Source organism: Cucumis melo, chromosome 11, assembly GCF_025177605.1.
Source record: "Cucumis melo cultivar AY chromosome 11, USDA_Cmelo_AY_1.0, whole genome shotgun sequence".
Lineage (NCBI taxonomy): Eukaryota > Viridiplantae > Streptophyta > Magnoliopsida > Cucurbitales > Cucurbitaceae > Cucumis > Cucumis melo.
This window is the reverse complement of record NC_066867.1, coordinates 31,556,952-31,568,212: the sequence shown is the minus strand read 5'-3', so window position 1 is coordinate 31,568,212 and position 11,261 is coordinate 31,556,952. Positions and strand designations below refer to the sequence as shown.

The following is an 11,261-nucleotide window of genomic DNA, read 5'->3' as shown; positions in this document are numbered from 1 at the left end:
CAAAAATTAATGAAAAGAGAGAGGCTTAGAAATCACGATTCTGGTTGATATAAAAAACCTAAAAAAAAATACCAAATTAAACCAATTGATTTGAGTGTTGGACTAAACAACGATGACCCAAGTGTATGTCATTTAATAACTATTTTTGTTATTTTATTCAATATTGAAGAACGGAGGTATTTGTAAGAGTCTAGAGTTGGTCGTTGGAGTTTGGTTATTGATAGTTTTCAACGGTAATCACTAGATGGAGCCATTACAAATATTCAAATGAGAGAAAATTAGAGTGAGTTAGTAAAATAATTAATTCAATTAATCATCCAACATTTAAAGTTGGTAGACTAAGCATTGAATTGAGTTGTTAATTTTTACCAACTCAACTCGATCCATGTTGGTGAGCCGAAATACTCCCTTAAAACAATAAATATATAAAAGAGTTTTAATGTGGTTTACTCACGTTTATTCTTTTTCTAGATAGCTTTTTGTTAGAAGAAAAATTGATTGGCCATTTAATTCGTATTTTGAAATCCATATTTAATAATATTTTAGAATAATTAGTTAGGTGATGGAATGGTTAGTTTTGTATCATATTTTATATTGGATAACTTTGATTCACCATTAAATTTTGATATAATGTTCCTTCATTACTAATCAGTTTTGATATAATGTTAATAGGTATGTTCATTTCGATAATCAATGTCCAACTCAAATATTAATAAACTACAAAAACAAACATACTTCAACAACTCGAAAGTTTTTTACTACCATAGTTTTAGGAACTGAAAAAGTACTTTCTAAACTTTTATTTTTTTGGAAGGAAATATATATTAGACAACAACAGAGGCCCGATTAGTTTGTAACTACAAATCTATAAATGGTAAAAAAAGATATCATTTCGAACCTTTATATAACTTTGTGTGGTAAGGTGCCTAAAATAGTCAGAAAGGTATAAATGTTGTAGGATATATATCTTTTTCATAGCATTTGTTTTGTCACTATTCATGTACATATATATAACTTTTTAGGCTAATGGAATAAAGTAAAGCATTTTTCTCTAGTAACTATGTGCTATAAATAAATGCATTCTTCTTCTCTTAAGGTATGTACATTTGTTTAGCTAAGCAAGTGTGTGACGTTCTACCAGAAAAATAAAGAGATGTAATTTTATCATCACGGTGTTAATTTTATTCCCTTGATTGAGAATCAAACATACTTATCTTGTTGCTTGGTTTTGAAATAAAATGTCTTGAATATGTTATTTGACCCTTCCAACAACCAACCTAATATGATTGGCCCCATAAACCTAAGTTGGATTCATATGTAATTTGAATTGTTCTTTCTAATAAGAAAGGACAGCGTCTCTATTCATGAACGTAGCTAACACTTTGAGTAAACTACGTAAATTTTTTATTTGATTCTCTATTATTTTGTATTTTTTATTTATTTTTAATCGTTGATTTCTTAACACGTGTTTGCTAGAAATCATAGATCATGAAGCCAGACATGCACTATATATTTGGTCCAAAAATAGTTAGAATCGAATTCAAGAATGTGAAACCAAAAAAGATGAGAAATTTCTTTTCAAGGAAGTAACCTCACGATGTCTGTAAGATGAACTACTCTCATTCTCGATCAATTTTAAAATTGATCAATATCCTCATGTTATCTAATAAATACCATTTTCCTAAAGTATACTTAAAAGTAGTATAGCTTTGTTTGGTAAAATGGAACTTCAATAGCAATGCTAAGTAAGGTAGGAAGCACAGAGAGAGAGAGAGAGAGAGAGAGATGTATAAATTAATATACATATAGAAGAAGAAATGATTCTAAGAATTTTGGAAGATCGATGAAGCCAGAAAGAGAAGAACATAATGGCTGGTCAAACATGCCATACACCCTACAAACATGGCTTCTTCTTTGGACCCACTTTTTCCCCACAAATGTCCTCTCCTTATGCCCCCTTCTTTTTGGCCCCCTTAATGCCTTTTAGTCTTCTCAGTACCTCCTCTTTCATCTCCCCATAATCATTTCCCATTCTTTCTTGCTTTCTAATTCATCTACTTTCAACAAAAATGAAGGTCTTTTACATTATCATGAACAACCTCCTAACACTTTGCATTTTATAGGCCTCTTCTTATTAGTAGTATTATTCGTTCCATAATTGCATACTGTCTTCTTGATTGATTAATTTAATCCACCACTTTCTTCTTTTTATTTCCTTCCTTTTCAGATCTTCAATTGGGTGCACAAGACTTTTCATCATTCTCTTCTCAAGGGTTTAATTTCTCTCATTTTATTACTATTATTTCTTCATTTGGGTGTAGATTTTTTTCAAAAAAATACATATGTTATCTATTGAAGTTATGTTCGAGATATAAATTGAATGTTTGGTTTTTTTCAGAGGGTTTTGCACAACATGCGACGAAGAAGAATGAAAGTGTAGGCATTAATGAAGTGGACAGGCATGCATTGTTGAAGCAAGTAGCGTTTGATCATGTGGAAGCCATTCATGATTGGAGAGATGGCATTCTCACCATTGGCACATTTGGATTCGAATCATTGAAACCGTCAAACGAGCAAAAGGAGTATTTTGCGCTCGAGAGCGAAGAAGACGACTACGAAGACGAGGAAGAAGAAGAGAAATCGTTCGTTCATGATGAAGATGATGACATTATCGGTTACTTGGAAAACGAAGAACTAAACCCTTTGATGTTCAAAGCATTTGGACACAAATCAAAGGATGTAAGTGTTGAGAAAGGAGAAGACGATTTGATCAAATACAATGCAATTATGGAGATGGAGAATGAGGAGGAGAAGAAGAAAGGGGAGAGGAGAATTACACTGGCTGATTTGTTCTTAGCTGATGCAAGAGATGTGGCAAAAGCACTTGAGGATGATAAAGTGCTTCAAAAGAAAACAGCTGATGTGAGAAGTAAGAGTGGTCTCTCCTTTGCCAAAAAGTTTATCCCTCGAGTTAAGGAGGATTCACACCCTATTAAGAACTTTCAACGAGTGAGTAACCTTTTCTTCTAGGCTCTTCGTCTATATTATTTTTTTCTTTTTTCGATCAAATCCAATCTAGAAGAAAAATATTAATAAGCAAGAAAAATGTCACGTGAAAGATTTTGATTATAATAGAAAGGAAAAAGATGGCAACAAAAGCAACCTGAAAATAAAATGATGAATCCACAAGTACAAAACATATATGCATTTTGGTATTGTTTATAGAAAAGAAGAAAATAGAATTTATTAAGAAACAACAAAAAGGAAATTTAAAAAGAGAGAGAGAGAGAGAGGAAATTATTGTATTGTTGTATGATTGGGATGCCACGTGTACGTTTTTGCAGTTGATGAGAAGGATGATGAAGAGGAAGATCCATCCAGAGGTTGAAGACAAGATCATCATCAACAAACCATCTTCTGACCTAATAACTCACCAAATAGGAATAATCCCCAACAATGGACCCTTTCAATCCTTTGAATCCATCTCTCTTCTCCCAACTCAAGGTAAATTTTACTCTTTTTTTTTCTTTCTTTTTCCAAGAAACAGAAACAAAAGAAATATCAACGTTTCTAAACTCTAAGTTTCCCAACTTAGGTTAATTAAGGGTTATTTTGACTTAGGGTTATTTTGACTTAGGGTTTATTTTAAAGATTTTGATTCTGTTTGGTAAACGTTTGAAATTTTTTGTTTTAGATTTTTAAAATAGTGATGCTTACAAAAATATTTCTTTGAAATCTACTTCTAATCCAAAATTTTGAAAACCTGAAAAAAAAATTCTAAAAATTAATTACTAAGTACTCATCTTCTTGACTTAGAAAAAAAATGCAAATCGAAAATTAGAAAAATAAGTATAATGTGTAAAAGATAAAAATTAAAAAGTAAATTGATTATTAAATGGTGCCTTCGGTTTTAGCTTTTTGTTTATGAAATTCATGCTTGTTTATCTTTTTTTTTTTTTTCCGTGGACTCCTAACTAAATGAATGATAAAAAAAAAAAAAACAAAAAACAAATTTTGAAAATTGAAAATTGATTTTTTAAAACATAATCGAAAATTGATAAACAAAAGGTAAAAACTTATTGGATGAAATTGATATTTATGAGCTTTAATTTAAGAAGTCCAAAACAAAAAATTAAACATTTATCAGAATAGACGTTGATATTGAATTAGACACGTTGATTTCTTGAATTAGACTCTAAAGTGTTGATAACATGATAGAAGAAATTGAAAAGATGAGAAATGAAAAACAATCGAACCCATCAAATTTGAGTCAATTCTCTGTCTATTTGTTTCTAATAATTATCCAATTCTATCATTTTCAAATAACTTTAGAACCAATTTAATTGGTTCATTTGATTACAGCTAATTTTCAACTTTAGTTTCAACCTAAAATCAAATTAGATGGATTCACCTAACACTAAACTTTTCACTATGCCAACAAACCTAGCATGGGGTATATCATGGTGAGAACACAACTGTGCAATGTAGGCCCTAAAAAACATTTGAATATTTTTATCAAACTTTTCTCAATTGGACAAATTTCAATCAAAGTTCTATATGCATGGTTCAAATGGGATTTGATTGAAGATTAAACTTGCACATATCACATACAGAAAAGTGTCATTATTTACTGTCCTTGTATTTGATCCATGTGACATTGAAATTTAATGGGCCATTTCATCACAAACAACACAAAAGCAAATTCCAAGTAAGAAACAGTCAAACAAATCAGTCACAAATATTTTTTCCTCTGTCATACAATTCTTTGCTATTAATTAAATATCGCAAACTCGTCTAATCTGGTGGGCTCTCACATGTCTAATGGATATGTGAATTATTATCTAGGTTTCGTTTCACAAATCGTTTTATTTTTTTATACTTAAAGTCTGTTTTTCCTTCCATCAAATTTTGATTTTCATAACGTAGATACGAATTAAAAATTAAATATGATAGTTAAGAAACGAGGTGTTATTTGAATACTCATTTTGGATTGACTTTTGGTTAGAAAAAATTTTAAATAAAATATAGAGAGATGGATTTTACTCTATTTTTTCAAATAGTTTTGATATCTTATTATTATAAGTTTGTTTTTGTCTAATCACTTATTGGTTTTTATGTGTTTATTTACATGCAGATGCAATTGCCTGATGGATTTAATTAATGGGTGTCTATTAAGTTAATGAATTGTGTTTAATTATCTCTTGTGGGAATTTGTTGAAAACAATGTTTATTTATTATTATTTTTGTTCATTAGGTGTTATTGTATATGATGAAGCTTTTAATTAAGACTACTTGTAAGTTGTTTTTGATGTTGTTTTTGGGTTTAGCAAACAAAGTCATGGAATTGTGGTTTATCTGTCATTTATCGTTTCTTTAGTTTGCTCTCAAATTATTCATTTCCAATCAATATATCTTCACATTATTTATTTTATTTTGCTCTTTGAAACAAGGTTATTTGACACCTAATATAATCCTATATAAACATCGCCCACCATAACAAAAAGAGAAAAAAAAAAACACAAATGTTTATAGTAACTCACTTCGGTACAATATTAATCTCAAAATTAATTAGTAACGAAAGAATTAACCCATCTTTATATTTTTCATAAATAGTTTTTTAGTCTTCGTAATTTTTTCAATGTCAAATTCTTAACATGTTTGGGAGTAGAGTGTTCAATAAAGAAAAATAATTTTACTAATGATCAAAAGTATGATACATGAACGACTTAACAACAACTTAATGAAAAATAATTTAGGTTCCTGGTCCTTAATTTAAGAATTTTATCCTCAATAAAAGTTTGATCGTTCCTCATATCAATCGAAGACCATTTGAGTTGATAAACTTGCCCTCTTCTAAATGTGTGAGACTCTTAATTCTTTTCTTATCTCAACTTTAGAGAATTTAGAAGGTTGATTCTACCTCAAAGACAAGACTAGAACACCATACGACACCTTTTTTTTCCTTGCATATCTTTGATTCTTCTTTTGTTGCCTTAGTCTTAGATTCTGATAGCATTAATAGTGTGAATAGTTCTTCTAAGTTAGAGTTATCTGAAAAAGATATTATTGATTATGATTCGGTTAGATATGTTTTTCTAATTTGTATAACGTTGTTTCTAAGAATATTTTTATCAATAATGTCCTTGCATTTGTCCCTTAATCTATTGATATTGTTATTGCATCTATCAACTATAGAGAGTTTATCACTCGTTAACATCGAGAATTAGATCTAAAAAATTTCTATAACTGCAAATTATTTTATATTGCATTATACGATGTAATACTTTGAGAATTTAATTCAAAAATCAACTTTGTCGAGTCTATCAAGTGTTAATTAAAAATAGTATCGTGTATATATATATATTTGGAATTAAGAAACCCATGGGCTTGGACCCAACATTTTTTAGCCCAAGAGATAATTATTAAAGAAAAATGTGGACGTGACTCTTTAGTCGTTTTTCACGTGGATTGGCATCAGATCTACTCCACCTTTATTCTTCACCAACTATTTCTTAATATAAACATTTTTTTTCCATTTTTATATTATTTAATTATATAACAAAATTAATCCAATAATTACTCCCTTAATAAATGTCTCAAGTTTAGAGAATCAATAAAAATTAAAATAGTCAAAAATGAATCAAATTAAAGTGTAGGATTACAATAATTGACATGATATTTCTTTCTAAGGCCAAGAGATTTGTTCTTTCCATCCTATATAAAATATTATACTAAACAACAAAAGCTAAAATAAATACACCAGAAATGCAACATTTTTTCTAAAGCAATCATTTAGAAGTAATTGTTGTATTGCTCTCAATATTTTCCGTCTTTTCTTTTCATTTTGATATCTCTTCTACTTCTTCTTCTTCTTCTTATCTTCTTCTATTTAAGGTCTAAAATATTGAAACTCTGTTCAAGGGAAGGATTAGAAAAAAAAAAAAAAAAGTTGATAGGAAATGGATTCAAATTCAAAAGTGTATTCTTTTGATGAAGTTGCAAAGCACAACCACCAGAAGGATTGTTGGCTTATAATCTCTGGATATGTATGTTCTTCAATTTCCCTTTTCTTCTTTTTGAACTCTGTCTCTAATTACAACACATATTCATTGCTTCTATTACATCATCTTACAGAAGTTTCTTCCGCGTGATAATCTTTTTCTCTCTCACGTTTTCATAATGTTCTAAGGCATTCTCTTGTCTCTAAGTTTTAGAAGAGTAGTGTGAGTGTTGTTGTCTTATCAGTACTCCTTGTCTGGAGTGGTTCTGGAGGGTTATTGTGAATTATGATGTTGTTTCTAGATTGTTTGTTAGTTTTGCTGTTTTGTTTCTGTATTACCCTAGCTTTGGTAAATGAATTGTTTTTAGGTGTACGATGTGACTTCATTTTTGCCGGACCATCCAGGTGGCGATGAGCTTCTGCTACTTGCAGTGGGTGAGATGCTACACACCCATTTCTATAATCATACAAATCCATCTCTAATCAATTGCATGCTTTTTTCTAATGTTTTATATATGCACACATTAACCTGGTTTCATTAGTATACATTTTACTGATCTTTATTCTAGTTTATATATACTTTTAGAAATGATCTTAAAATTAGTCTTCTGTTGTTTCTTTGAAATATTAAGATTCATGTAACTTTTCAAAGACATTTTTGCATAAACGACTATGGAATCACGGCCCAATTTTAACATTTTGCTTAAGTAGTCACATAGCAGTATATATACAAAGAGAGGGCTAAAACTTCGATTTTCTTGCTGTCACTAGTTGGAGCAGAAAAATGAATTGAGCTTCTAACTTTGTTGTTAGTATTACATTTTTTTTTCCTTGTATTTATTACTTTATCATTTTGATGATGACTAGAGTCGAATTATGTTTGCGGATTAATTAACGTGATAAAATTGAATATATGCAGAAAAAGATGCGACATTTGATTTTAAGAGCGTTGGACATAGCGAATTAGCTCAAGAGAAGATGAAAATGTATCGAATAGGGAAGATCGACATGTCGACTCTCCCTAAGAAACAAAATTACGTGGAAAGTACACCATATCAGCCAACTCCGAGTCTATTTTCCTTCTCACCCATCCATGTTCTACTCCCTATTTTGCTCTTGGCCTTGGCTTTTGCGTTTCCCTACTTCAAACTTAAGGCCTAAAATTCATAAGTTTCCATTTCTATTTTACTTTCCCACAAGGATTATAGCCTATGGGCTATACAATAACAATTTGTAGCAACTTCATTATTGAATGATTCAATGGAATTTTTACGTCTTTATCATGAACTTAATTGATTGTAGTTTTCTTGTCAAATTGATTGGATTGTTAAATATTAATAATTTGATCAAGAAACTGTAGAAAGATAAAATAAATTACAATAAGTTAAATAAATTGTAATAATTTTTTTTATTGAGAATTGAAATTCTATATATATTTTTAAATGATTAAACAATTATTATTACATCGCTTAATCTAATGGATGAACCAAGTTCAAATTCAAGCATAGACTCGATTGGATCATGACCTAAACAATTAAAGATTGAGTTGATTCGATCTGAACTCTTTAATGTTTTAATCATCCCTTGAACTAGGATCAAAGTTTTTACTTTTTAAGATTGGACCGGGTCGAGCTAGTATAAGCTACTAGACACAATTTCCCATCAACCATATGTATGCCCTAATTTAATTCATAGTTATTAGGCCCAAGAGTGGATCCACATGGGTTTTAAAAGCTTGCTTTGGTTGCTCTTATTTGGCCTACCATATGTTATTCAAAAGCCTTCATTTGTAAATTGAAATATGTTTAAACATTTTAGTCAAATTGATAGGACCTCCCTTTGTTCGAAGATTGGAAAATGTTTAATCCTACCCAACATGCTAAATTCTTAACTACTACGTAATTTTATTTTTCTTTTCGTAGTTTCTATTAAATTTCTAAATTTTAAATGTTATATTTTTAGCCTCCAAACTTGAGTTTGATTTTGATTTTGTATCGGTTCCAAAATTATATCATTTTACCTTTAGATCTGTATTTTATTTCAATTTGATCCCTAAGTTTAAGATTTGATATTCACTAAATATATACTTTTAGTTGTTTTTTCCTTCAAGTATTTAGATGTCAGTATTTTTTTTTTTTTTGTTTTTGACTCACTATTAAAATTAATTTAAAAAATTTTACTTATTTATTCTAAATTAATTAATAGACATTCGATCAAAAGAATTATTGTAAATGACAAAATTGTTAGAAATGTTAACATAATATAGTAAAATTTTAGATGATGATCCTAATTCTAATGCAAAGATACATTTTCTAGATAAGATAAGTAAGAGAAAAGTAATAAGTATAAATAAATATATTTGAGATAAATATAGGTACACTGCTATTTGTGTCTATCCAAAATAGACATAGGATAGAAATTCTCGAAGGACAAATCTAGGATTTATAACAAAATTATTTAACTTAAGCTATACGAGCTTTGTAAGCTTTTTTTTTTTATTTTGTTATACGGGCCGTAAATATTTTCAATTTTGTTCTATATGTGTGAATTACCCAAAAAAATCAACCATAAAAACATTTCAATCGATCAAGTCACATAAATGGGAACTATCTTAGCTCATGCCAAAGGGTTTTTTTATCCTAGCAAAGATGTAAAAAAATGAAAGACATTTTCAAATATAACAAAATGAACTAAAACATTTATAACATATAGTAAAATTTTAGATCTATCATTAATAAATATCAATAGACTTTTATTTGTGTCTATCAGTGATATTAATAAATACTAATAAAAGTCTATCAATGCATATCAGCAATATTGATAAATATTAATAGAAATTTATCAATGTATATCATTAATAAAATCTAGATTTTGTTATATTTTATAAATATTTTTAAAAGTTTTATCATTATATATATATATATATATATATATATATATATATATATATATATATATATATATATATAGCGGGTTTTGAAAATTAAATGTATACCTCTATTGAAGTTTGTAATGTGATTCGTTTTTTTTTTTTTTTCTTTTATTTGAAGCCTCTCTTTCTCCTCTAAAGTAATGGAGCTTAAAATGACCCTTTTGTCTATCGTTTATTAGAGGTCTTTTATGGTTCTATTCTTTTTTTAGTTAATTAAGTTTTACTTTTTTAACAAAAATTAAGTAAGTTGAACGTATAATGCGTCTACAGGGGAGAGAAAAAAATAGTTGTTTTCAAATATAATAAAATGAATCGAAATATTTACAAATATAGGAATCAATATGTTTATTTGTGATAACTCGCGATAGACAATAATAACTATTATTGATGTTTATCATAACGTATATAAATACAAATAGTAGTATATCGTACCTATGATAAAATCTTTTTAATTATTTTTGTCATTTAATATAATTTTCAGAAGGAAAAACTAATTAAAAATCATGTTAAGAAACCAATTTTTTCCAATAAATAATACTTTTCTAATGAAACATAGAGCTACAAAAAGTTGCCTACACGTCTCCTCAACAAAAAGAACTTAGAAATAATACTAATCTTCGTATTCTTTGTATTCTCTTCATTCTTTTATTATACTTATTTATTTATTTGAAAGAGAATTAATTTCATTCTTTTATTATTGATTTTCAACAAATCAATAGGTACCTTACAAATCCTCCTCTATGTTTTTGCTCTCCTAACCTAAAACAATATGATTATTGTCCTACTACTCAATACATTATTATTTTAAATGAGAAATAAAACAAAAACAAATTACAAAATAAGTCATCATTTATCAATATTAATCTATAAACAATGTCAACTTATAAACCCCTATAAATTCAAGATCAGCAAAGAAAGAATTTGAAAAAAGGAACTCTACGTATATTTAGTATTTTTTAAACTTTTGCCTTGTTCGAACTAGTTAATATTTTACTATTAATTTTGCTAATTAACAACCTCCATTAATATATAGTCTCATTTTAGTATTTTAAAACCGTGTGACATTATTTTTAGTTCTAAGCTAGTTGTGCTGGAAGATTTAAATCATTATCTCATAAGGATGCTAATTGAGTTAAATTTTGGTTGGCTTACTATTGTTATATTTATATATAAGTAAATGAGTTAGATTTATATTTTATAAATTACTTAACTATATTGTATTTAAACTATATTGAAAAAAAAAAGAAAGAAAGGAATATTTTTATTAAAATTATTTAAAAATTATAACGAAATTCATAAAACTCTCTTTAGTTCCTTTAGAATTTTTTT

At 28.2% G+C, this 11,261-nt stretch overlaps 2 protein-coding genes across 2 annotated transcripts; both read left to right on the top strand.

The window, feature by feature from the left end:
• Window positions 1-1,990: 1,990 nt before the first annotated feature.
• Window positions 1,991-5,429, top strand: LOC103498785 (protein TILLER ANGLE CONTROL 1). The gene is made up of 5 exons (XM_008461521.2): window positions 1,991-2,075; window positions 2,228-2,273; window positions 2,399-3,009; window positions 3,345-3,504; window positions 5,135-5,429. Exons 1-5 carry the CDS (start codon window positions 2,070-2,072, stop codon window positions 5,146-5,148), a joined length of 837 nt encoding a protein of 278 aa, XP_008459743.1. The 5' UTR covers window positions 1,991-2,069; the 3' UTR covers window positions 5,149-5,429.
• A 1,329-nt stretch (window positions 5,430-6,758) lies between these two features.
• Window positions 6,759-8,287, top strand: LOC103498784 (cytochrome b5). Its single transcript, XM_008461519.2, has 3 exons — window positions 6,759-7,046; window positions 7,369-7,435; window positions 7,920-8,287. Exons 1-3 carry the CDS (start codon window positions 6,960-6,962, stop codon window positions 8,159-8,161), a joined length of 396 nt encoding a protein of 131 aa, XP_008459741.1. The 5' UTR covers window positions 6,759-6,959; the 3' UTR covers window positions 8,162-8,287.
• Window positions 8,288-11,261: the final 2,974 nt, after the last annotated feature.

Coding starts and splice junctions, on each gene's coding strand:
- LOC103498785 (XM_008461521.2), top strand. Junction 2,274..2,398: donor TCATCATTCTCTTCTCAAGG/GTTTAATTTCTC, acceptor GGTTTTTTTCAG/AGGGTTTTGCACAACATGCG. Junction 3,010..3,344: donor CTATTAAGAACTTTCAACGA/GTGAGTAACCTT, acceptor ACGTTTTTGCAG/TTGATGAGAAGGATGATGAA.
- LOC103498784 (XM_008461519.2), top strand. CDS start 6,960: ATGGATTCAAATTCAAAAGTGTATTCTTTTGATGAAGTTGCAAAGCAC. Junction 7,047..7,368: donor GGCTTATAATCTCTGGATAT/GTATGTTCTTCA, acceptor AATTGTTTTTAG/GTGTACGATGTGACTTCATT. Junction 7,436..7,919: donor GCTTCTGCTACTTGCAGTGG/GTGAGATGCTAC, acceptor GAATATATGCAG/AAAAAGATGCGACATTTGAT.